This window comes from Corvus cornix, chromosome 19 (assembly GCF_000738735.6).
Source record: "Corvus cornix cornix isolate S_Up_H32 chromosome 19, ASM73873v5, whole genome shotgun sequence".
In the NCBI taxonomy this organism is placed as follows: domain Eukaryota; kingdom Metazoa; phylum Chordata; class Aves; order Passeriformes; family Corvidae; genus Corvus; species Corvus cornix.
Window position 1 is genome coordinate 433,151 of NC_046348.1, and position 26,332 is coordinate 459,482.

General features: G+C 59.3%; 2 protein-coding genes and 1 long non-coding RNA gene across 3 annotated transcripts in view; all 3 read right to left on the minus strand.

The window, feature by feature from the left end:
* The window catches only part of TSPOAP1 (TSPO associated protein 1), a 66,447-nt gene extending 60,270 nt beyond the window's left edge, over positions 1-6,177 (minus strand). The window contains 1 exon segment of the mRNA XM_039562717.1: positions 5,915-6,177. Within this exon segment, the coding sequence (XP_039418651.1) occupies positions 5,915-5,941 (27 nt within the window). The 5' untranslated portion in view covers positions 5,942-6,177.
* A 5,633-nt stretch (positions 6,178-11,810) lies between these two features.
* Positions 11,811-13,709, minus strand: LOC120411037. Its single transcript, XR_005603424.1, has 2 exons — positions 13,593-13,709; positions 11,811-12,510 (listed from the first exon to the last, which is right to left on the minus strand). It is a non-coding gene; the product is annotated as an uncharacterized LOC120411037 (long non-coding RNA).
* Positions 13,710-23,435: 9,726 nt separating this feature from the next.
* SUPT4H1 (SPT4 homolog, DSIF elongation factor subunit) lies at positions 23,436-26,131 on the minus strand. Its single transcript, XM_039562973.1, has 5 exons — positions 25,914-26,131; positions 25,236-25,342; positions 25,069-25,124; positions 24,840-24,893; positions 23,436-23,832 (listed from the first exon to the last, which is right to left on the minus strand). The coding sequence occupies exons 1-5, from the start codon at positions 25,989-25,991 to the stop codon at positions 23,765-23,767; spliced, it is 363 nt and encodes a 120-aa protein (XP_039418907.1). The 5' UTR covers positions 25,992-26,131; the 3' UTR covers positions 23,436-23,764.
* Between the last annotated feature and the right edge of the window lie 201 nt (positions 26,132-26,332).

The following is a 26,332-nucleotide window of genomic DNA, read 5'->3' on the forward strand; positions in this document are numbered from 1 at the left end:
CCTGGTTGTAATATTCTGAAGCCAAGACAGCTAAGCTGTCTTTTTCCCCCACTGCAGAATTTTGTGGGTGCTGAACAAATCATTGAATCTGCAGAGAAGTAGCTCATGCAATGGTATTTCCACTAGAAAAAGAAGTGCAAAATGTAGAAGATGTGGGAAACAAAGTGTGAAAAACTTCAGTGCAAACACAGAAAGACTTCGCAACCTCTGCTGCTGTGTGCTCATGCACATTGCAAATCATTTGAGCTAAAACATGGGTACTGGCATTTTTGGAGCTTTCTGTTGCTTAGCTCTAAGCAGAGGTCAGTCTGCAGCTCCCAGCACTGCAGGCTCAGGCCCAGACCACCCTGAGGTATTTGTGCAGCATCTGGACTCTTTTTGGATGCCACGTGTCAGATAATTCTATTTTGTAAGCATGCAAAAACCCCCAAACCCCTGGTGAAGAATGATAAAATTTAGTTCTTTCCAGGTTTGGTATTTGATGGCTGGAGTAGGGATGATTGTTCTCTGATATGTCATCTTTCTTGTAACAGAAACTCTAATCCAAAGAAACACTCCCAAGAAAGGCATGAGACTTCTGCCTTCACCCTGGGAAGCCACTGAGCTGCAGCTCAGTAAATCCCCTGCTCATACAAAAAAGCCGCAGCCCTCTGAGGATCATGGCTTGCAAAGTCAACACCAACTCTCCTTCTCACCACAGAGCCTCAGCAGCAACATCCATGATCACAGGTGTGCTTTGATTAAGTGGAAATACTCAATTCCTCACCATGTTCAGCTCTGAAGAGGCATATTTGCTCTTCTCCCTAGCAGAGTACATCAGGGAGCTGAGGGGCAGCTTTGGTATGTACAAGTCAGTTTTTGCCCAGAAATCTGCACTGCAGTTCTCACCTGCTTCTTCCTGTTTTCCAAATCACTGGCAGCTTCCCAGGGGCCAAGAGCACCTTTTCTTTTGTGCCACATTGGCTAAAAACCTGCTCGAGTTGCCCAGGCAACTCGATAGGAAGATAGGAAGGAATTGTTCCCTGGGAGGGTGGGCAGGCCCTGGCACAGGGTGCCCAGAGCAGCTGGGGCTGCCCCTGGATCCCTGGCAGTGGCCAAGGCCAGGCTGGACATTGGGGCTGGGAGCAGCCTGGAACAGTGGGAGGTGTCCCTGCCATGGCAGGGGTGGCACTGGATGGGCTTTAAGGTCCCTTCAACCCAAACCAGTCTGGGATTTTGTGATTCTAGGCTGGGATCAGTGTTCTTGCTCATCTCGGTAAAGCAGGAACTCACCTGGGGTATTTATAGGATTTTGTGCTGGACTGAGAAGCCTCAGATCTCCAACAGCTTTAACAAGAGATGGAGGGGGGAAAATCATCTGCTTGCACCCACCACGGAGCCAGAGGCTGATGTAAAGGTTGGACTCGATGACCTTGGAAGTCTTTTTCAGCCTTAATGATTCTATGGAAACATGAATGGCAAGAGCAGCAGCAGCTGATGCTCCAGAGGGTGTTTTCCCAAAACTCTGGGCAGGTGTCTGGGATGCAGAACGCCCACACTCACAGCAGGAGGGGGACAGCAAGGCTGCCAGCACTCCATGTGCCATTTCTCTTCATGTTATTCCCGTAAGGAGGAAGACTAGAGCCAGAGGACACGAGAAAGACATTGGTGAGTCCCCTCCAAAATGCAGAGGGTGAAACGAGAAGGATGCTGAGGTGAAAGATCATGGTGTGGCAATGGCCAACAGCAACATGGTGTGACAGCCCTGTCCCAAAGCCTGTTTGTCTCCACCAGCCCAGAGGAGCCAAGGACACAGTGAGGAGGCACTGCTTGGTGTCCCTCACCCTCCACGTCCCACACAAGTGACCTGGCCAAGCCATTTGGACATGTCTTTGCACAGAGGGCATGAGCTTAATTAGAAAAAGAGCTAAAATGAGCATTGCCTTCCCCTTCCTAGTCTCACTTCACCTTGTTTTCCATTCATTCCTTCAGAGAGGCACTGGCTCCTCCTGGCAGGCAGCTGCCTGAGGTGGCCGTGCATCCACAGTGCTGCAGCAAACAGCACTGAGGCATTTGCATGAGGCTGAGCACTGCCAAGCCAAGGAAAATTAATTTACTCCGATTTTGATGGAATACAATCTTCTAATTGGGATTGCAGGAAATGGCAAGAACTGGCTCCATTGCCCAAGGTTTCCTTGTCCTACTGCCATCTTTCATTCTGCTGACCTACCCTTCCCAGTCAAGAGTGCAGCTCTACACACCCTCAGACACTAAATGAACAGTTTCCCAGCTTTGCCAATGGAAAATCTGAAGCTCTTAAAAGATCACAAATTCCTGCAAAAGGCACTAAGCTTATCACTGAATGCAGCTTGGCCTGAGCACTTGATGTGGAGGACACTTACCAGCATTTTATAATTCTTCCTGTGTCTCTGCTTTGTGTTATTAAGCCCCACTGGGACCAACAGGGTTTTTTTTTTGAGGCTATTTAAATTCCTAATCACTGGAGGGCTCCTTGATTTAAGCATTTATAGTTAGGTTTACAGATTTACTGAATATTCTCAGTTCCACATGACCTCAAGGGAAGCTGAGGCTTGGATTTTAAGAAATTCAAATCCAAAGCAACCTCTTGTGATTGGGAAAGCATCATGAGAACCAGCTCAGAGCACCCTAACTGTGCCCCTTGCCTGTGTGGTTCTGGGATGGGAACAGGGAATGGTCAGCTGCTGAGCTCATCCCTTCCATGAGTGATCTGGGGAGCTTGGGGAGATGAGTAATCCTGGCAGGGAAGGATGCAGGGAACATGCAGAAAGTGAACGACCTTGATCCTCTCCCCTTGTCCAATGTAGGGCACCAGGAGGGGGCCTTCCCTTCAGCAACCCACTCCCAAACCACCCTGAGTTTTCCAGGGCCAAAGCAGATCCCGCTGGAGCAGCATCCCCTAGGAGACGCAGGCAACTGAGCTCTTGTGGGAAGTGCTCTACAATCCATCTGACAGCATTCTGGGAACTTTCCAATTTCCAGCCAGACTCTATCTGTGCCACTTTAACCCCATTCTTCCTACACAGAAGAGTTTTTCTCCTTCTCTGATATTCATTATTTGGACTGGGATCCTACCCCTGCAGTGCCTGGAGATTCTCAGCAGGAAAGTAATTTCTTACATCTCATGTCCACACAGAGATTTTGGGAAGCAGGACCAGAGCAATTCCAAAGGCCCAGGAGGAAGGATACACTTGTGACAACCCCCAGACAGCATTATCCAGTGGGGCCATGGTGGGACACATGGCTCTGGAGCTGGGAAAGCCTGCAGTGCCTTGCAGGATGTAGGGACACGAGATAAATGGATGGAGAGATGTGGGCACAAGTCTCAACAAGGAAAATTCCCACCAGGCTATGGAGAACATTCCTCTGGTGGGATCCCAGCCCTTGGAGATCCTCAACACTTGCCTGGTCAGGACATGATCAGCCTCTTCCAGCTCTGGAGCCTTCTGGGGGCAGGGACTGGATGGGAGGCTCCAGGTGTCTCCCCTCATCCCACCTCCCTAACTCCAGAGCTCCTCTGCCAGCTCCCAGATGGGAGAAGGGCAACAACTCTGCACTCAGGAGAGACCCAGGCAAGAATGCCAAGATTAAGCTGACCTACAGACAGGCTTAATGCCTGTCCACAGTCTGTCCCCCAGGGAACGGCTGAGCAGCGGTGGTGGAGGCTGGGACACACAGCAAGAGCTTCATCATAAAATCAACATCTTTAATCAACTCTGTCAGTGATGAGCCCTCAGGAGGCATTTCCCCACACCAGGAGAGGACTCTCTGGAGGCAGCTGTCCTGTTCACAAAATGCAGCTCTGACATCCCAAGGACAAATGTCCTAAAGGAAGCCAGGCTCCGGCAGCAAGACACACAGGGCATGTCCCAGCCTGGCCAGGAGCAGCCAAGCTTTGGAGGGGAGCTGTGCAAGCCTGTCTTGGCCCCAGCCCTAACACAGCACCTTGTCCCCAGGCTGGAGGATGTCGCTCCACAGCCCAGCAGCAGCAGCAGCAGCACTTGCTCTGCTGGGGACAGCAGCACTGAGCTCCCTCCTGGGGCTGAATTGGAAGCCTTTCACATCCCTAAAGCCACTTGTCTCCAGGAGAAACTGCTGGATTTTTTTTTTTTCCAGGAAAACACAAGGTAACCTTTCTGGAGATCAACATCCATGTTAAGGATGGTACTGCCATGGTACCACCAGCACCACCCCAGTGACATCACAGTGCCACTGTGGCACTGCCATGATGCAGCAGAGCACCATCACTGGCACCAGAGTGCACCACAGCACCACCAGCACCACCACAGTGCTGCCCCAGGACACTGGTGCTATGATGGTACCACCATGGTGCTGCCAAAATCCCATGGGAGTGGGAAGGCTCCCACCAAGCCAGGAGCCTCCAGGATGGCAGGAAAACATTCAGTGCAGCCCAAGCACCAGGACAAACTGGATGGCAGCTGCTCAGCAGTCACCTCCATAGAGACCAATGGGGGCAACCCGCTGCAGGGATCAGCAAGAGCTGGTGCACAGCTCCCACCCCACAGGTGCAGTTCAGCTGCTGGAGCACCCACAAACACCCCTCTGAACCAGCCACCTGCCCTCCTTCCCATCCCAGCCTTCCCACCTGGGCTCCCACCAGGACACAGCATCTACTCCCTCCCTTGTCAGCCGGCTCTCCCAAAGGAAGTGTTCCAGGCCAGGCTGGACGGGGCTTGGGGCAACCTGGTCTAGTAGAAGGTGTCCCTGCCCATGGCAGGGGCTGGGACGAGATGGTCTGTAAGGTCCCTTCCAACCCAAACCATTCCAGGATTCTCTGAAGACAGTAAGTCTGGCACAACCCATTGGACTCCTGGGACACAAAAGAGGGGTGGGAGCAGAAATCCATCCCGTTCTGCTGTCCCGTATTTTGACTGTGGTGCTTCTGCCACAGCCAGGGCTGGCATCAGAGTCAGACCAAAGTTCAGTGTGGTCTTTCTCTAAGCATCACGATAAACAGCCCTTCAGAACAGACCCTTAACAGTGTGCGGGAGTGAAGTCATGTTCTCCCTCGGTGGGTTTCCAGGGGCGCCGTTTCTCCCGCAGGCTGCTCCAGGCTGCTCTCCAGCTGGGCTCAGCAGCACGGCACAGCCTTGCTCAACCCCCCCTGCTAAACCCCGACCAGCACTGGTCAGCTCTTCTCCCCCATGTTCAAGAAGAAAAGGCCAAGAGCCGATTTCTCCTCTATTTTAAAAGCACCACAGGGCTTCCCCAAATCACCAGGAGACCCCAGGAAGATGGCTGATGTTCCCCATGAGAAAGGGTGGCAAGCTCTCCTAAACAGCTTTTGTGTGAACTTTTGTGACCTAGATCAAGGCGTTGAGACCCTGAGGGAGCCTTCTGGGCTGTTTTTAGGGAGATGCTGCACTGCCCCGAAGTGCCCGGGTGCTGCCTGCAGGGGCTGATTCCTCCTGAAGTGGAGGTGCCCCAAGCCCCCCAGGGCTCCCCAGAGAGGAAAGGGGATGCTCCCGGAGGGGGTGGCAGTGAATCATGTCCCTGCCACTACCTGCAGAGCCATTGATGCTGCCGGAGCGGGGAGATGCCGCAGGGATGGCTCAGCCTTGGCTGGTGCAGGGCTGTGTCTGCTCCAGGTGGGCTCTGCCCAGCGCTGGCCCCGTCAGGGCTCCGGCAAGACGCCGCCCCAGCTCCAGCGTCTTGCAGGGCAGAGGCAGCTGGAGATGCCTGCTGAAGGGCCGTGAAGGCTCCCGGCTCTCGCGCGGGTGCGTGGCGGCTGTGGCAGCTCCCAGCCCCGCGGGGATGGGTTTGTGGGTGGCTCAGCCGCAGCCCCGCGCTCCCAATTCCCAGTGATGGTCTCGTGCCGAGGTAACATCGCCCGCCTCTCCCCCAGAATGAGCAAACACCCCGACCCCCGCCTTACCTGGGGGTGTCTGTCTGTCCGGTCCATCGCTCGCAGCGGCCTGACGAGCTCCGGTGCGGAGTGAACCCGCTGGGGGTCCGGCGGGGGGACGCGGGGGGTTCCCGAGGGCTCTTCCTGGGGCTGGGGTGCTCCGTCCCGCTGCGACCCCGGGGACAGCTGGCAGCCGCCGTGTCACCCCCCGCGCCTTCACGCGTGTCCAGGTCCGGGCGGGCGGAGGCGGCGGGGGCACCGCTCTGCCCCGGGGCCGCGCTGGGAGCGCCGCGCTCCGGCTCCTGCATGGCTGGGGCAGGGCTGGGCTCACTCCGCACCGGCCAGGGCTGCCCGGGGCGTCGGGAGCCGGCAAGAGAAAGCCGAAGGCATCAGAGCGGCGGCGGGAGCAGCCCGGGCCGCGCTCCTCCGCGGCGGGGCCGGAGCCGGGGGCGGCCGCAGCAGCAGCATCCCCGCACCGGGGCTGGCTCCGTCCCGCACCGGGGCTGGCTCCGTCCCGCACCGGGGAACGGCTCCGTCCCCGCCCGGATCCTCGGCTCCCCGTGCGGAGGCTGCTCCGCCGCCCTCAGCCCCCGCCGCCCCCGGCCCCATGACGTAGCGGAGGGGCCGGGGGAGCTGCCAGCCCCTCGCCGCGGCCCCGGGCAGCCCCCCGGCGCAGCCGCTGCCGAGTCATCAATACGGAGCCGGGCCGGGCACCCCGGGGGGGCCGCGCCGCGCCCCGGGCCGCCAATGGCGGCGGCTCCGCCGGTTTCCACGGCAACGCTGCGGGAGCGGGGTCTGGTGCCTATTGATGAGGCGGCGACAGAGGGGGAGCGGCCCGCGCTCATCCCGCATCCCCCCGCACCGCATCCCCCCCGCACCCGGGCCCGGGGAGCCTCGGAGCCCCGCACACCACCGGGATGGGGGTTCGGGGACGGCACCGGCCCGAGCCCGCTGCTCGGCTCTACCCCAGGGCTGCTCGGCTCTGGCCCCGGATACCCGACTCTGGCCCCGGGATACCCAGCTGTGCCCCAGGGATGCTGAACTCTGCCCCAGGGATATCCAACTCTGCCTCAGGGACGCCCGATTCCATCCCAGGGATACCTGGGTCTGCCCCGGGGATGCTCAGCTCTGCCCCAGGATGCCCGGTTCTGCCCCAGGGATGCCCATCTCTGCCTCGAGAATGCTCAGCTGTGCCCGAGGATGCCTGACGTGCTGCAAGGATGCCCATCTCTGCCCCAGGCATGCCCGACTTTGCCCTGGGGATGCTCAGCTCTGCCCCAGGATGCCTGGTTCTCTCCCAGGCATGCCCGCACACCTTTCTGCCACGGGAGCGAAACCTCGGTACCTCCCTGACACACCGTTCTGGAAACAACCCTCTTCTGACAAGGGCTGGGCCCCGCCTGCAGCACTCCCGGGACAAGAGGCAGAGGGTGGTGCGGGCAGGGAGGGAGGGGGTGGCTGATACGATCCTTGGCGACAGGAGCTCGCAGCATTACGCCAGAGCCAAGCGGACACTGCCATCCCTGAGCACACGCAGCAGGCAGACGCGTGCTCTGTCTCTCTCTGCCTCCTCCCTGCCGTGCTGTGTCTTTGATGAAGATCACACCATACATCAGGCTGCACAGTGTTAGTGATGCTCAGGGAAAAGCCACTGGGCCACCCTGGGGGACATCTGTCTGGCCCGGCTCCCCAGCCCCACTCAGTGCTTGACCCACTGCAGAGCAAGGTTTGCTGATCCCAAACCCAAGAGCACTTGATGATCCCCAAACCCCTGAGCATCTGGGACAGGTCCTGCCTCCCCATGCCCTTGTGCGTGGCAATAGCTCTCAGCCCCACTGCTGGTGCCTCCCTGCTGCGGCGTGGGGGTGTTGTGTGACATCTCACACGTGCTGCTCCCAGGAGAAGCTGCCTGGGCCACCTGCTGCAGGCGAGGTACCGTGGGGGTCTTTAGTGCCCCTGTCAGACACCACTTTGTAGGCACCTCCTTTGAGCAGCTTCTCCAGCCCATCCGGATGTGCAGATGTGTCACCTCTTGAACCCAATGCCATCGCCTGTGTGTCACCTCTTCCTGAGCCCAGGAAGCACAGGCAAGTCACCTCTCACCTCTGGGTGTGGCTACGAGTCACCTCTCACAGCGTGCAGGACTCTGCCATCCCGCCTGAATCCCAGATCTCTGAGCCCATTCCTAAGGGCTGTTTGTGTGGTGGGGGGAAGTCCCAAGCTTGCAATGAGCAGAAAATGCAGCCAACAGCCCAAAGGGAAGATTCCAGAAAACCGATCCCACCTTCCTGTGTGTTCTGGTACTCATGCACCTTCAAAACACCAGCTTACGTGACTCCTTCTGCTGCAGGAACGGGTCAGGAGAGATCCCACCATCTCCCACTGCTCAGATCCCCTCAGTTCCTGCCCATGATTGTTCCCCCTGGCAAGGTACCAGGCAGGCTGTGCAGGTGCTGAACCGGTGTGGAAGAATGCCCAGGCACTGCTCAGCTCCCTGTGGAGACAGAACAAGCAGGTTTCATTAGAAGAGGCAGCAGCAGTGGGAGGAGAAAAGTGCCCTGATAAGATCTCATGTGGCTTCGCAGCCTTCTCAGAACCCCAGCCTGGTTTGTGCCTCCACTGCCCTGCGCTGCTCACAGGCTCTGCATGGCTCATCTGGGACCTGCTGCCACCACTGTCTTTCCCCTTGTCCCACTCATCTGTGCCAGACCCACCTGGCTCCATGGCACTGCTGGGACCTGCTGCCCTGGAGAAAGAGGGGCCAGGGATGCCCCAGGCTCACGTCTGGATCGCCCACAGCATTCAGTGAAAGTCCCAGTCAGGCGAGGTGAAGGATGGGGTGTCCACACCCCCCACACCATTCCTGGGGAGAGGATGTCTCCTGGGGCCTCGAGCTTGAGAAGCTGGAGATGATCTTTCACACCTTGGCCAGCCTACAGCTGGATAAGTCCTTAAAGTCTTAATAACAATACAAGAGGAAAAATTCATCTGGGCTGTTGAAGACTCAGTGGCTCAAGAGCTCCCTGAGCTGTGAGTCACTAAGTTCTCATGAGGGCTATGGGGATGGGGTGCTACAGATCCCCTTGGTCCTCCAGGTCACCGATGGATCTGCCAGGGGCTGTGCTCCCTGCAGAGGAGACCTAGAAAGATCATTGAAACTCTCTCAGGACAGGGGAACCACAGGCTCAGGGAAAGGAGGTGATGACGTAGAGAAAATTATGAGAAACAGTGACATTGGAGAGCTCAAGATCAACAGATCAAAGGTGGGGAGATGACAAAGGTCCCAGGAGAGCCCTCCAGCAGCTCCCATTGCTCTCCAAAGGTCTCCAGGGAGCCAGGCCTGCACCCGGCGGTGCAGGGACAGGGATCCAGTGTATGGGGCTCCCTCTCCATCAGGGAGCAGCAAGGATAGGGCTGCTCCAGTGGGCAGCAAGTGGGAGCCCAGGTGTGATCCAGAACACACAGCATCCTCAAACCCCAGGGAGCCATCCCAGAGCTCCTGGGCAGGACAGTGGTAATGGGGTCCCTTGGCAGCCCCAGACAAGATCAGATGAACCAGGACAGGGACCCCAGCCAGGATCAGGAGGAGACAGAGCTGGGACTACAGATAAGGCTCCAGCAAAGGTGGGTCCAGCCAGGTGCAGGGCCAAAGAGAAGCCTGTTGGTCTGGGCTCCAGCCAGCACAAGTGGCTGGAGACAAGATTCTTACAGTGATGATCCAGGGACCACTGAGGAGATCAGACTCCACAGAGCTTTATTCCTACATAGAAGCTCAGCCAAGGCCTGAAGAACCAGGGCTGAGCCTCGCTGATGCTCCTGGCCCAGCACCTGCAGGTCCTACAGGCAATTAAGTCCAGTTAGCACCTGATGAGTCCTCCTGAGGTCCTCCCCTTGCCCTGTGGGTTCCAGCAGGGACTGGAGTGGGCAGTGAGAGCTCTGCTGTGGTTTCAGATGAAAAAGAAGCACAAGAATGAGCACGGGGGGGCCAAGGCAGCCCTGAGGGAGGTCCCCAGGGTGTGGGGACAGTGATGTGTGTCAGCACTCAGGGACACCTCCAGCCTGAGGTGTGATTGGTGGGTGCCAAGCCATTCCCACCCTCCTTCCAGCAGTTCCCTGGGAATGCCTCTAGCAGCACATGATCCCTCCTGTCTCTGCAGGAGCATCGCTGGTGGCTGCAGGGACGTGCAGTGACACAAGCAGCCACCTGCTCTGCCAGCAGAGCCCTGCAGCTGCCATTCCCACCTCCTGAGCCTGAGGTCTGATGTGTCCTGCAGCAGCTCCAAGGAGGAGATGCACATGGCCACATTGCCCGCAGTCACCCTTCCCGCTGCTGCTGCCATCCCCAGCAGCACGTGGGCACTGGCAGGGAATGGCTCCACGCTCTGCAGCAGCACTGGGACAGAACCCCTGCTAGAAACAACCTAGAAAAGGAATGTGCTGGACTGGCCCTGCCAGGGGTCACGGTGAGCCCCAGCCATGGTAGCCCCAGATGGCGTGGCGTGGCAACACCAGTTCAGGCACTGGGGCTGTGCAGGAGAGCCTGGCAAGAGCCTGGCTGGGCTCTGTCAGTCCCTACAGCCCTTCCAGAGCCATCCCAAGAGTGCTGGGATGGGCACCCACACCCCCCACAACCCCAGGGGTCACAGTCCCAAAGCCTGCCCTGCTCAGGGCATTTTTGGGTCAGCAGAGCAGCAGGGCCTGGGGACCACCCAGCCTGCGTGGCATCAACCAGGGAACTGATGAGCACAGCGAGGTCCTATGGAGACTGGGAGCTCACCCCAGCAGGGACAGGACACGTTTCCTTGCAGGAGCCTCTAAAATGCCTTCAGGATGGAAGGAGGGCTTGAAAAAATGGAGGGTTTTATTTAAAAAAACAGGAAAAAAGTAGCAGTTTCTGTTTTGCTGCTCTCAGCAAGAACCACCTTTCCAACCGTCTCTCCCAGCAGTGACCACTGAGTAGTAGCTGTAACCACAATAGTCCTTGGTCATGAAACTTGGATATTTATCCTTCCTAATACTCGAATACACATTATTAAGAGGTGAATTTTCAAAGCTTTTGCATGTTAAAAATGTGAACTTGCTTTTCCCTCCTGGCGCTCACAAACTGAAAGCTGCTCAGGGCAGTCCGCAGTGGCTGCTTGGGGTTTTTTTTAGCCCTTTTCGTTTTTACTGTTTAAAAACTTGTCTCCTTGTGACCATGACGACAGTTTTGATTTGATTTTTTTCCTTCCACATCCCCTTTGAACAGCCACAAAGCCAGGGAACGTGGGAAAGCTGGGACAGCAAGGAGAAGTAAAACACCCCAGTCCTTTCTGGACAGCCCAGTAAAAGAAAAATACCACAAACTCATTAAGCCCCCCCCAAATGATCCTGAGATCAGTGCAAGAAGTTCTACAAAATGTAAAAACTTTCCACTGACATTTGGGCTCAAAAAAGAAAACAAAAAATATTTTTAGTATTTTTTTCTACTGTTTTTAGATGATCTCTCCCACAGGCAGGACATGGGCAGTCAGAGACAAAGGGAAGATGCCTGAAGGGGTTTTGGGAGCTGACATTTGGGAACAAGGACCAAACATCCTCTGCGGAAGCTGGGTTGGTTTTAGACCCCCAGGAAACACAGGCCAGGGGTGTGTGGCTGGAGGGAGACTGGGACTGTAGGAGGATTTTTTGGCTTCACGTGCCCTTGTGACCACGGCCGGAGCTGTCACGGGACACAGCAGCTTTGCTGGTGACCCCCGAGGGACTGAAGGGGACAGTCCTGTGTCAATGGGCTGAGATTTGCCGGCCACCACCCCCACCCGTGGTGTCCCCAAGGCTCCCCAAGGCTCCAAATCCGGGATGACCCCACTGCACGTGGCCCTGGGCACGGCAAGGAGCTCTTCCCCAGTTCTGCATTTCCCAGGAGTTGAATAAAAAAATCCACAAGTCAATACCAAAAGAGTTTTATTTAGCAGTCCCTCAGCCCGCTGAACCCAGCAATCACCAGGAACCCCACTCTGCCTCCCCTGCTGCACGTGGTCGCCACTGCCCAGCTCTTCCCAGTGCTTCACCACGTGGAAAATGAAGATGGGGGTAAAAATGTGCATTGGAGGCTCTGCTGCCTACCTGGCCCCCCAGTGTGAGGCTCGCTCCAATGGGATGGGTCCCTTCAGTGGCACTCATGGGACACTGGGCCGGCGACCCCTCCCGCCCACGTGGCCATCCCAGGTGCTGAGGGGACACGTGGGGACAAGCAGAGCATCCCCAGGGAGGGCGGTGGAGCTCTGGGTGGGTGCTGTGAGCCAGGCAGGGCCCGTTGGCCGCTCTCAGCCCGCGTGCGGCTCCCGACGGGCTCGCGGGTCCCGGCGCTCTCCGTGCTCTCTTCTCCGTAGCCCACAGTACACTCATCCATAAAGTAGGAAACACTACACCCTGCAGTGCTGTTTAGTAGTGCTTTCTACTTTATGGGTGACTGCACTGTCTCTCAGTCGCTGTCGGCGGCCGCTCTCCTCCGGCGTGCAGCTCCTTCCCCGCGCGGGGCCACTGCCGCGCCCCACGTGGCCCCGCCATGGGCCTGCTGTGGCCAGGGACGCGAATGGCAGGTCTGGTCTGGCCCCGGGACAGAGACTCTCTGGCAGTGTCACCTCCTGGGAGCCACGCCAAGCACGGGAGACATCCTTATCCCACGGGGGAGATCTTGCCTTGCCCTCCCTTGTCTCCCCAAAACCCCCACCCTGAGCATGGGGGACATCCTCACCCTTGTCCCCACCGGTGAGACTCTACCTCATACCCCATTGTCCCACCTCCAGCCCTGTCCTGGGCACAGGGGACATCTCACTTTTTCCCCAAGGCAGGGAGGCCACTCAATACCTCATCCTAGTCATAAGGGACAGTTTTGACTCATTCCCAAAGGAAGGACCCCACATCAGACCCCATCCTAGTCACAGGAATAAGCTTTCACTTGTCCCTCAAGGAGGGATTCCACCCCAGACCCCATCTGGGTCACAGAGAACCCAAATGCCTGGTCCCTGTTGGTAGGGACCCTACCCCAAACCCCCCACCCCAAACCCCCCCACCCCCTCTCAAACTTCATCCTGGGCACAGAGAGTGTGTTTGCTTTGACCCCAGGGGGACACCTCCACCTCATACCCCATCCCATTCCCGAAGGACCCCCTTGCCTTGTCCCCACATGGGAGATTCCACCTTGAACTCCATCGCTGCCCTTCAGACCTCATCCTGGTCTCAGAGGGCCCTCATGTCTGGACCCCAAGGGTGAGATCCCACCTCAAACTCCATCTTTGTCCCTCAAATCCCATCTGCATCACAGAGAGCCCACTGTGCCATGTCCCCATGAGGGGACCCCACCTAAATGGCACCCTGGCCACAAAGGGCTCCTCTGCCTTGTCCCCGTGGTGGCGAGCCCAGGGCAGACACCATCCACATGATGAGGACCTTGCATTGCCTTGTCCCCATGGTGGAGATCCTGTGGCAGTGGGTCCCTCCTGAAATGTCCTCATGGGGACCCTTCTTATTCTCCCATCCTTTACTGAAGTCCCCTTTGCCCCATCCCCCTGCCCTGAGGCCACAGGAGCTCCATGTCCTGGCGCTCCCCTTGGGCCCCCCTCGCCCCATCTCCCAGACACACGGAGATCCTTTGGATGCCCCCACAGCCCTTCGGGGTTACCTGCAGACCCCCGTGATTCAGACCACCCAGCCCCAAGAGCCTCACCTGCCACAACAGCCTCCACGTCCACCCGGTCCAGTCCCGGCTGCCACCAAAAACCCCCTGGGTGTCAACTTCTGCTTTGGGCACTTCCCGCCTCCGCCCGCCCGCCAGCACGGCACCTCCTCCCCCGCTGCCCCACGGTGCCCCCCTCGTGGGCAGGGCCCCCTTACCTGTCATCAGCCCCCAGCACCCACTGCCCCCCTGGCGCTGGCACCAGAGCCCCCCTGGACACCCCATGCTGCTCCTCCAGCACCGCGTGGCGCCTCGATGGGTCCCCCCGTTACCGGGTCGGGGCGCGGTGGCCCTTCGCTGGGTGCCGGTGGCCCACGCTGGGTGTGGGTGACCCACGCCAGGAGCCGGTGGCCCACACCGGGTGTGGCGGTGAGCGCCAGGTGCTGGTGGCCCAAGCCAGGTGCTGGTGGCCCGTGCTGGGTGCCGGTGTCGTGGGGTGCTGCATGGGGTGCCGGCCGGGGAGCAATGGGCCCCTGCAGGGCGCGGGGCTGCTTTTAACCCCATCCTGCCCACGTGGCCCGACCACAGGAAGAGCCGTCGCTGCGGAGCAGATAACGGTGCCGGTCCCACCCAGCGCCGCCCCGCAGCCCGACCGCAGCCGGTCCGGCACCGGGGCAGGAAGCACCCAGCCGGTTACGCTCTCCTGGGCTTTGCTGCTGACAGCGACAAACATGTTTGTGCAGAAAAAAAAAAAAAAAAAAAAGAAAGAAAGAAAGAAAGGAAAAAAAAAAAGGTGTTTGCACAGGGTGACAGTAACTGAATCCACCTCCCACGGCTGCTCGGCTGCACCACGGCCCCTAGCCCCATGCTAGCGGTGGGACCTGCACGGCAGCAGTTCCTGCCCACGGAGGGTCCAGCAGCCCGTGGCGGGGGCTGCAGGACTCAGGGGCTGCCTGGTCATGGGGGTGAAGCACTGGGGACACAGGTGCCAGCGAGTCACAGGCCCTAAACCTGTGCTTTAGGAAATGCATTGCATAAGAGGCTTCCTGGAGCCTCTCACTCTTCAGGGCTCTGCAACACCAAACTTCCCCCCGGCCCGGGCAGCTGTAGCGACCAACAGGGATGTGAGGCCCTGGGAAGAAAACCGAAAGCTGGGTTTGGAGGTTGGCACATCCAGGTCACAATGGCCCCAGTGACGGCACCGGGACGGTGCTGGGACACAGAGCAGGAGGATTTTGCTTGGCCAGCACCGCCCTGTCCCAGTGCCAGGGGAAGCCCACCACTAAACTAGATCAAAACCTACAAACTAAATCCCCAAAAGTGACCGTAAATGGGGCCATGTCTGCCCCTGCACTGGTTTTCGTGTACCTCTGCAAAAGGCTCCTTTTTAGGCCAATGCAATTCACTCTCAACATTGATAATATGGACGGAAATGTATAAAAAACGGTACTGGTGAGGTGTGCAGGAGGCAGGGGGAGAGCAAAGCCAAAAATAACCGAGCAGCAGCACAGGCAGAAGTGATTTGACTTGAGCTGCACATGTGCTGATGGCAGCAGGTAAAAGGCTTTAGGAGAGAGAGAATTGGTTGGGAAGGCCTTTCCAAACCAAGGCTGAGCTGGTGGAATTTCAGTGGAAGAAACCAAACAGAACTGGCTGGAGTGAGCCCATTCACCAGCCCAGCAGCCCCGTCCCTGTGCCTTGGCCTGCCGAGGGCTGCCCTGTCTCCCACCCTTCCCTGACCCTGTGCCCATCTCCATTCCTTATGGTCACGGGATTGGGGACACTGTTCCCTATGCTGGAGAGAAATTCAACAAGGAATGTGAGTGCTGTTGGTGATGTCTCCACAGGGCCCTTTTGGCAGCTCTGAGCCCAGGAACATCGCTCTGCCTCGCCAGGGGCCTGTGGTAAGCAGCCACTCATCCATGGCAGAGGCCACCACGTGCAGGCTGGGTCCATGGGGTGGCCTCCTGATGCCAGGTGACTTCAGGTGCCTCCCAGACTGGCCCTCCTGGGGGCCTGAAATGTGTAAATATCATTTTTGGTGTGAACCACAGAACATCCTCATTTGGAAGGGACCAACAAAGATCATCAAATCCAGCTCCTGGCCCTGCACAGGACACCACAACAATCCCACCCTGTGCCTGAGAGCAGATTGTTGCCAACCCAGAGACCATCCTGGAGACATCCCCCAGTGCCATCAGCCACCTCAGTGCCAGGGGATAGTCCCCAGCAGTGGTGGGTGCCATCACAAGGGGTGAAAGTTGCACAGGGTACAGGTAACCACGCTCAGGCAGCAGAGAAAGGAGCCTTTTGGGGGGCAACCAGAGAGAGACTTGGCCCCAGAGGTGCTGCTGAGGGACTTTCCCCCGTGCCCCAAGGTCACGGCCATGTTCCTGGCTGATGACAAACTGGTCCCTGGTAAATACTGCAGCTGGGAGGAGGGGACAGGGTGGGAAGTCAGGCTCACTGAGGAAACCTCCGTTTGAGGCTGACCATGGGGCAAAGCAGGATGAAGATATTTCCCAACAGAGGCAGCCGGGGGAGATTGCACCCAAGGACAAGATGTCAGGGGAGAGTGAAGCACGTGGCCAGAGCTGGGATGTGCAGGATGGCAGCAGGGAGGGAGCTGTGCCTTCCCAAAATGGGGTCCCCAGCAGAGCCCTGCCCCAGCACCTGCCCGTGCTGCTGCGGGGCCATGCAGGGGGGCCATAGGCGCCTTCCCAGCAGAGAAGTGGGGGGAGGTGACGCTTCCTCTTTCCCCAGCCCAGCACGGATGGAGGATATGACATTTTGGGTCCTGAGCTGATTTCCTTCTGCCTGCACTGGTCTCAGAAAGGAGGAAATCAGCAGATCTCGTTCCTTGGGCTCTGATGAGGTCTCTGAAAGTCTCCAACTGATGATGAACTTACCACATTCCCCAGCCATTGGTTAATTTTACTGGCTGGCAAACCAGGCTGCAGGAATTCCTACCCCAGCCCTTGGCTCTGGATCGTTTGGTCCTGCTGCACTCGTGTCCGTCTGAAGGAGCTCCAGGAGCTTTTTGGGGTCGGGGGAGGCTGAAACAGCAGCGTTTCCTCCCCTGGGAACCCCGTGAGAATATCCGGTCCCCAGCTTTCCCGAGGCCCCTCTCCACACCCTGCCCACCTGCTCCGCATCTCCCGGGGGCTTGCTGACGGACCCCAGGTGCTGCTTCCCAGGGTGCAGCTCCCCGAGAGAAACCACGTCCCCCCGAGGCACCGCTCCCGCACCCTGCCCTCCCCTGCCTCGTCTGGGGGCACCCGGATGCAGCTCAGACACTGCCATGGCCCCCAAGATTTCCTGGGCACGGAGCACCACGGGCGCCTCGCTGCCACCCCGCAGCACCGACGGGGCTGTTCCTTTTCCAGTAACGCTGCCGGTATCGGGGAGCGCAGGGCAGCGGGAGCCGGCTTGCGGGGCAGCGGCACGGCCGGGCCCAGCGCTCGGCAGGGGGAAGGGCCCTTGTCGGGCCGTGCAGCCGAGGCGCTGCGAAAGCGCTGATATTTCTTATCGGCTCTGCAGCAACTTCCCCTCCTCTCCTGCGGTTGCGGCGCTCGCTGCCGGCAGGGGAAGTGCTGCCCTCGGCCCCGGCGCTGGAGGAGACGAGCTCCTGCCGGCGCCTCAGCGTGGCCCGCGAACCCCGCCCGCTCGGTGCTGGGGACAGCAGCTGCCCCGCCACGCTCAGTCATTCCCACCATCCAGCACCCCGTGGCTCCCATCCAACCGGCACCTTGTGGAGGAAGAGAAGGAGGAGAAGAAGGAACAGCATGGTCCCACCCAAAGCCTCCCTGAGCCACCTCCACTACCCTGGGGCCAAGGGGCCGGGTGAGCCACTGGATCCACGGGCAAGCTGTAGCATCTCCTGGCCAGGCCCCAAAGGAGCCACAGCGTCTCAGTCAGGCCACTGCTAACGCTGAAGCCTAATGACAGTGTTCCCAAAGCACCACATCCCTCTGAGAACACGGGACAGAGGCACGGGGGGCACAGCTCTCTCTGCTTTACAGTGCCAGGGGGGGCCTCCTAAAAGGCCCGCGGGACAGAGGGCTCTGAGCTGGGATGCTCCAGGAGAGCAGGTGCTAGGGACATCTGCAGCACCAAAAAATCAGGAGTGCCAAGCACCACCCCTGAGAGCTTTTTTTGGATGGGAAGGGCATTGTCTGCCACCGTCATGGCAAACCTTCAAGGAAGAACTGCAGCGCCTGTGGCACGGCTGAGAGGCCACCTGTGCGCCCAACAGAGGGGCTGCGGTACCTGCGTGGGCCGAGCCCCGTTTCACCGCCGGGCACGGGAGGCGGCCCCGAGCGGGATGTTCGGGGGAGCCCCCCGAGCGCCCCCAGCCCCCTGCCCGAGCCCGGCCGTGCCCCGGAGGCCGGGCAGGGGCGAGGCCGTTACAAGTGACTCAACCAGAAACTGCCGGGCGAGGAGGCGGCGGCGAGAGGCAAATGAGAGCGCGAAGGGAAACCTCAAAAAGGCGAAGTGACGCGGGCGGGCGGGGGACACGGCGCTGGATTTGCCCATATATAGACAAAATCGCGGCCTGGCTGCGCCAGTGGCGGGCGCGGGGCGGTTGGGCCGGGCCGTGGCTGCTCCGGCATTTTCCGTGGCACCTGCTGCCACCGGCCACGCAGGTGGGGGAAGGGGACCCCACGGCCCGGGGGCTCTGGAGGGGCCCCCACGGCGGCCGGTGCTGCACAGATGGGTGACTCCTGTTTCCCCCCTCTTCTTGGGATGGAGGATGCTCCGGGACAGAGCCCAGCAGGTGTACGGGGAAGGAGGGATGAGAAGCAGCACCAGGCTGGGCTGTGGATTTCCCGGGGCAGGATGGGCTCAGGAGGTGCAGGGCTGAGTTCTATGGTGACAGACCCTGCTCTCCCTCGACCTTGACCCTGCAGGACAAGGGGCAGGAAGAGCTGAGCATGTCTGAGGGCCAGAGGCGCAGAGGAGGGGGTCAGGCACTCAGGGCTGCCAGGAAGCAGCTCCCCAAAGCTGGCATTGATGGCACCTTTCCAGCACCTTTCCAGGCCAGCTGTGCAGTTCCAAAGCCCCAGCCTGGCCAAGGGGACAGATCCTGCAGCCACTGGAGTGTGTTGCCCTGTACCACACACTTGGGCCATCTGGGGACCAGAGGTGCAATGTCCTCTCCCAGCACAAGTCCCAGGGCTCTGTTTGGGCACTCAGTGGCTCTTCTGCAACTGCCCATGCAGAAGGACCTCGGAGGGGAAAAGCCCCTTTCAGCCCAGCACCAGCATCAGCCTGAGTGACATGCAGCTGGCAAGGAGAAGGGAAGGACAAGTGCCACCTGGGATGCAGCAGGAGGTCTGGGGATGGGGAGATACCATCAGATTCTCAAGTCCCTCCTTGGACTTCAGCTGTGGTCTCACTTTGCCATGCGCCCTCAGGAAACGTGTCCTCAGCACCCTCAGCCACCTCCACTACCGAGCTGAGACTCCACTCTGCCCTGCCCAACCCCTGGCATCTCCCTTCCCATGATGGAGCAGACCAGGGAGGTGAGAGCTCTCAGTCTAGAGGAGGGTTGGGACCCCCCACCAGACTCCAGAACCCCAACTCTGTGGGCAGACCCATGGGTTTGGAGGTATCCACCATGAAGCAGTTTAGGGCTCTTTGCAGACAGCCCTGAGCTCACAAGGGATGGATGTTCCGCTTGCAGGTGCCCTTTGCAGGCCTCTGTCAGGAACCCAGCAGCCTCTCCCCTTCAAAAGCAGAGCCTCCTCCTTCCACTGCAGTTCCTGAGGGGAAAACACCCAGAGGACCCATCATGCATCAGAGCTCCCTGTTTTCCTCGCAGATCCCCTCAGCAGGGAGCACATCCCAGTTCCTTGCCCACCTGCCTCCATCCCAGTGCACCAGGGTTCCCTGGGCTGGGCACGTGGCAGCTGGGCCCCATTCCTGCCATGCTTTGAGAGCTCTCCTAGCTTGCCCCTCCCCCCCATCTTGCTGCTGCTCAGATCTGGGCCCCTCCTCTCCCCACCACATCAGACACAGGGGCCTCGGTGGCTTCTGCCCATGTGCCCTGACATGGAGGTGACGGGCAGGATGGGGCACCCATTCCTGGCATGCCCCGGGCTTTACCATCCTCTCTACAGCAACATTTCCCTCCAGGTACCAGGACAACCCAGGTCATCTTCCCCATCACCTCCACCTGCCAAGGTCTCCTCAGCCAGTTTCCAAGGATAACAGTCTTAATCTGGGGTTTGTTTGGGGCTTTTTCCCCACCCCTACCACCTATCCCCAAGGGTTTCCACATCCCTGAGGTAACCAGTTCCCCCCAGGCACACAGGGTGGCCAAAAGGAACCTGGGAAAGTCCAAGTCTGCACTGGGAGCCAGTGAAGAAGTGAAAGTGGAATTAGGGTGAAGCAGGAATGATTCTCAGAGAGTAGGAGCACCTCTCCTATCAGGAAAGGCTGAGAGAATTGGGATTGTTCAGCGTGGAAAAGAGAAGCTTTCGGGGTGACCTAATCGTGGCTTTCCAGTACCTGAAGGGAAATTACAGGAAAGATGGAGAGAGACAATGGACAACGGCCTGGAGTGACAGGACAAGGGGGAATGGCCTTCCATTGCCAGAGGGCAGGGACAGATGGGATATTGGGAAGGAATTGTTCCCTGGGAGGGTGGGCAGGCCCTGGCACAGGGTGCCCAGAGCAGCTGGGGCTGCCCCTGGATCCCTGGCAGTGCCCAAGGCCAGGTTGGACATTGGGGCTTGGAGCACCCTGGGATAATGGAAGATGTCCCTGCCCATGGCAAGGTAGGGAACAAGATGGTCTGTAAAGGCCATTCCAGCTCAAACCATGCCATGATTCCATGCTGCTGCTGCCAGCCCGGGCAGCATCTCAGTGTGCCACAGCAGGCAGAGCAGCCCCGGGGGCACAATGGGGGGGTCACCCTGCCTCGGCCCCCTGGGCAGGGTCCAGTGTGCTCTCATCCACGTCCCCCTTCACCTGAAGCCTGTGTGGCCCAAGTGGGAGGCCAGAGGCCGCTCTGACCGGGGTGTGGGCAGGTCCCCGTCCCCGGGCAGCGCCGGAGGGGCCCCGCGCAGGTGGGGACAGGCATTTCCCGGCAGCTGCCTCTGCAGAAGCACCGAGTGCTCTGCGGTTTGGAAAGTCACTTTTCTCGTCCGCAGGGAGAGCCGGGGTATCGGTTCTCAAAACCCGCACGAAATCTACTGGCTCGTGTTTCCTGCCGGGGCTGCCCTGGCCCCGCTGCCCAGAGCTGCCAGGCTGCCAGGGATGCCAAACCTGCAGCATTTTCGGGCCTGGCTGAAATATTTGAGCGTCATTTGGTGCAGGGGGAGGAGCCGTCCTGACTCACATCTCCGCTCCCAGCCCGTTGCCGCTTTTCTCTCCCGATTCCCGCTCCGGCTGCCACCGCACATTTTTCCTCCAGTTTCTTCAACGTGAGAGCTCCCTGCCCTACTTTTTTTGCAGCAATAAAGCTCCGCATCGTTTGCTTTTGGCTGGTGCAAACCCCAGGCAGCTCCGGGGCTGGAGTCTCACTGGCAGGCTCCTTTTGGGAGCCTTGCGGGAGAAGTGGATCACCGGGGCTGCGCGATGTGGGATGCGAGGGAGCTCGCAGGGAACGGGCTCGGGGTCAGCCTGGTGAGAGGCACCACGTTCCTGGAAGCGCTGCAGGCACAGGAGGTGCAGCTCTCAAGAACCACCACGTTCGACCCATTTTCCTCGCTGGGGTGGCTCCTTTGCACCTGCACTGCAGCTCCTGCCAGTCTTAACCCTACATATCCTGGAGCACTTGGGCTTCCAGCAAGGGGTGAGGTCTCTGCAGGGTTTCCATACCCCCTCAGTTTCCCCGAGAGGCACAGTGACAGTGCACACTGCGCCCTGGAGACAATTTCCTAAGCAAAGTTCCCAGCCCTGAGCGGTGACTGCAACTTCCCAGGAAGGGAGATGAGAACCGCGGAGCCTCAGCCCCACAGCAACCGCAGCCAAACAAGCCCATCCTGCTTAGGGTCCTGTGCAGAGCCCTCTTGTCACCTCCTCTGCATCACGGGGCCAGGGGACAAGGGTCCTGGGTCCTGATGTGGCTCCAGCCTTGGAGCACCTCCAGCATGGCCATTCCCTGCAGCCAAGGGAAGGAAGGCAGTCGGGACTGAACGGTGCTGTGAAACAGCAGGAACTGGAGCTTGTGCCTCAGTCGGTCTCCAGCAGTTCCCCAGCCCAGGGCCGTGCTGCCACCCCGCGGCACCACCAGCGTGAGGCTCCCCGGGCTGGGCACGGGAGGGGCGGATCTGTCACCCTACATCCTCCCAGCCTGGCTGGAGACAAACCCTTGCTGCCCAAAACCAATCTCCAGCCAGCTGGATAAAGAGCCACCCCCCTCACCCTCCTTGTTCCCTTCCATCCTGAATGTGTCAGGCTGCCCAGACAGCCCTGGCTGCAGCTTTCCCAGACCATTCCACTAGGGATGAATGCATCTGGGGGGATCCCAGGTCACCCTGTGCCCCTCATGGCACAGCTGGGCCAAAATTGCCCTCCAGAGCCCAGAGGCCTGTGCCCAGAATACCTAAACCTGAGCATCCTGCAGAGGCCCTGGGCTGCTGGGACAGTCAGATCTCTGTCCCACAGGCCTGGCCTACTGGGAGCTCCCAAGGTCCATCTCCTGCCCACACTGCAACGCAGCAAGCCTGAAGGATGACTCACCAGGCAGCTCAAGGGCTTTGATTTCACCAGGGGTGTGTGAAAGTCACGGTCAATTCCCCCTTTTGACTGCAGAACTGAACCTGCTGCTCTGTCTTCCCAAGAGGAGGGTGCTCTCAGCTCTTCCCACAAAAGGTGGATCTGCACCTGGAGACGTTTGCTGGAGCTCAGGGCCCAGCAAGGGCTTGACTTGGCCCTGGTCTGCACTGAGCAAATACTCATTACTTCAGCACCACATCTGCAAGGACCCAAGCAAAATGTGGCTTAAGGCACCTTCCCTTCCAGCCCCCTGTGCTCCAGGCTTGTCCCACCACACATCTGCTCCAAATCTCCACAGGAGGCCATGCTCTCTCTGACCTGGGGCACCTGGGACTCATTTCTTGTGAGCAGCTCTACAAACCAGAGCAGTGCAGAGAGGCCATCACCTCTGCCATCCTGGCAGTGTCACTCCCCAGCCAGTCCTGAATTCCCTGTGCTGCAGTTACTCTCAACCCAGACCAAGTGCAATTTTCAGGCTGTAATAACTTCCACTGTTTGTCTCAAGAAAACAAAAATTGAGCTTTCCAGCTCCAGGATTATCTCAGGGAAAAAAAAAATTATTTCACTTGGCCCTTCGTGACTGGTGGCTGCTGCTGAACTGAAACAAAACAACTCAAGCAAGAGCCATCAGCTAAGCAAGCCGAATCCCTCAGGAGTTCAACTGTTACACACACTGAGCTGACACTTAAAGCAGTCAGATCTGCAGAAGCAGGAGGCTGGATGGGTGTTTCCACCCCTGCTTGTCCACCCCTCCTGTGTGCAGGGCCTGGTGCTGCCTCCCAACCACACCAGCAATGGGCCCGTCCTGCTCTGCCTGCCCTGGAGCCCAGCAACAGCCAGTGGATGGTCCATCCTGCTACCACATTCCTCGTACAGGACCTGCAGGCCTAACGCTCCGTGACCTCCATGTAACCACCTCCACAGGAAACACTGGCCATCACCGTATCTGCTCCATCCAGCTGGGAGCTGCAGGTTCCCCACAGGGAAGGGCACCCAGCACAGCCAGGGCAGGATCTTGCTCTCAAGGCAGGAATGTGGCCCATGGTACAAGCAGTGACAATTGCAGGCTCCAAACAGTCTGGCACAGGCAGGGGGGCAAGTGTGAGCCCCCCACCTCAGCACCCTGCAGTGGTGAAACCAGTGACAGAGTGACAGCTGGACCCAGCCCTGAGCAGGCAGTGGGTTTTATTGAACTATTTACACAGCTATTTCCCAAATCCCAAATCCCCGCTTTCCCACACCAACCATAAAAAAACTTGGGCATCACCATTAAACACCCTTTCCCAGTCCTACTCACACCCTCCCCCCAGCAAGGCTCAGATAAATGTCTGTGGTCTGTGGTGTGGCAGAGTCTGGAGGTACCGAGTGAGGGGAGCTGAGCCTGCACACTCCGAGTCCAGCCCCACTTGCCCACAGGATAAAGCTGAGAGGTTTTGGAGCAGTGCCCACTGCCTCTTCCACGCAGCACTGGCACCTCCAGGCAGCACAAGAGCGCTTCAGGTTTTTATGGCTGTGTCCCGAGACTTGTAGGCCACTCCACGGCTCTTCAGCTCTCGGACAATCCCTGCAGCAAGGAGACAAACACATTTTAGTCTTCTCCTGGGATGAGGAGCCCTGGGAACTGTCATGTAGAACTGGACAATCATCTTTGTTTCACAGAATCATGGAATATCCTGAGTTGTAAGGGAGGGATGCACAAGGATCATGGAGTCCAGCTCCTGTCCCTGCACAGACAGCCCAACAACCCCACCCTGGGCATCCCTGGCAGCGCTGTCCCAACGCTCCTGGAGCTCTGGCAGCCTCGGGGCCGTGCCCATTCCCTGGGGAGCCTGGGCAGTGCCCAGCACCCTCTGGGGGAAGAGCCTTTCCCTGATATCCCACTTAAACCCTAATCCTGGGTATTCCAGATATGCCTGGGCTGTGCCAGGCCTCAGCTTCTGGCCTCATGATGTTTCCAGCTCCTTCCCAATGCAGAGCTAAGTCAGAAACAAGGGAACTGGGATTCCAGACACAGGCACAGCTTTCACTCCAGGGATTTGGGATTCACTCCTGGGTTAGGAGTCTGCTCTGGGGCTACATACTGGGCAGGAACTCAACTGGATGGATGATGCCCTTTCTGCATTCCAGAGATAAGGCAAATCCTCTGTGCCCTCCAGTCCACTTGTAAACACACAAATCCACCATGGCACAAGCCCTTAGTGCAGGAGGAGGAGTGTGCTCACTGGGATTGCCACAACAGCACCCCATCCTGCAAAACCCTTTTCTATGAACAAAACTCCATGTTCTCCTGGAGCTGAATGGTTTGAGATATGCCCACCTTCCAGAATCGCTCTCTAATCCCAGTTTATCCCTCTGATAGACAGGTTTTAGCCAGCAGTTTTCAATATAAACTTCTGCCAGGTACAGTGCTGAACCCTGAAACTCCCTCTCCAGCAACTCCTTGCAGTCACCTTTGCTGATCCCATCACACCAGGGTGATCCTGTCCCACCTGGCTGATCCCAGCACCCACATGGCATGTTCCCTGTGCAGTGTTCACAGAGCCCCAAACCCTGACTCCATCACACAGGTACCTTGGGGCAGGCGGCCAGTCACGGACACTGCATAGACACCAGGCTTGAAGGTACCTGCGGGAAAGAAAACCTCGAATTACCCCATGTGGAGCAGCCAGGTGCGATTCCTCAACCTGTGCATATGCCCCCTCATTGAGGGGCAGAATCCCTTCCACAGCCCAACCTGCAGCTCTCACTGCGCCCGAGAAGGGTTTGCAGAGAAGGGATCTCCAGCTCCCAAATTACTCACTGATCCGCTGCCACTTGGAGACCCAGCTGTCCTCAGGGCTCATCATGGCGATGATCCTGCGGGAGGGATGGCAGTGAGGGGACGTCTCCCAGCTGGGTGACCCCACTGTGCCACTTCGGTGTCCCCACGCTCCTGGGGGACCACGGCTGGGCCCAGGCCCCACTCACCCGTCGAAGGAGGAGCTGGTGCAGTCATAGACCATCTCGCGGTTCCCCTTCATCTGCAGGTACGTCTCGCAGTTATCACAGCCATCATACTCGAACTGGTCGATGGTCTAAGGGGACACAGGTGTCAGGGGCCCGGACCAGCCGGGAGCCGGGTGGCCGCGGGGCCGGGAAAAGGGAGGGAACGGCCGAGGGAAGGGAGGGAGGGAACCCCGGGAAGGAGGGTTCAGGACCAGGGCCGGGGCGGACGGGAAGCGCCCAGAGGCTGCGGGAGGCAGGGGAGGGAGAGAGGCCCGGGGGCGAAGGGCCGTGGCAGGGGCTGGAGGCACAGACCAGGAGGGGGAAAAGACCGGGAAGGTCCAGGCCGGAGAGGGGGTCCTGGGCCGGGAAGTGCTGGGAGAGGAGGGCCAGAACGGGCGGGCAAAGGACCGGGGAGGGCAGGAAGGCTCGGGCTGGGGCCGAGAGGGAGGAGAACCGGCGCAGGGAAGGGCCGGGGCCGGAGCGGGGAGGCCCGGGCCGAGGTGGGAGGGCCGGGGCAGGGAGTGCCGGGGCCGGGATGGGAAGGCGCAGGCCGGGCGGGGAAGGGGCGGGAAGGGCCGGTGCCGGGGAGAAAGGCCCGAGTAGAGGCTGCAAGGCTTAAGCCGGGCGGGGGAGCAGTCCCTGTGCCCTTCCCGGTCCCACCTTGACGAGGGAGCAGAGCAGGCAGGCGCGCAGGTGCCGCAGGTCCTTAGGGACGGTCTCCAGCGAGATCGCGGCCATCGCTGCCCCGGCCCCGCTCTGCGACTGCGCCGCGGCCCCGGACCCGCCCCGGGCACGGGAACGGGAACGGGAACGGGAACGGGAACAGGAACGGGCCCGCCCCGGCCCTGGATCCGCCCCGGGAATGGGAACGAGCCCACCTCGGCCCTGGATCCGCCCCGGGAATGGGAACAGGAACGGGCCGGGCCCGCCCTGGATCCGCCCCGGGAATGGGAACGAGCCCACCTCGGCCCTGGATCCGCCCCGGGAATGGGAACAGGAACGGGCCGGGCCGGCCCTGGACCCGCCCCGGGCCCGAGCGGCAGCGGCGGGCGGGGGCTCTGCAGCGGCCGGGAAGGGCC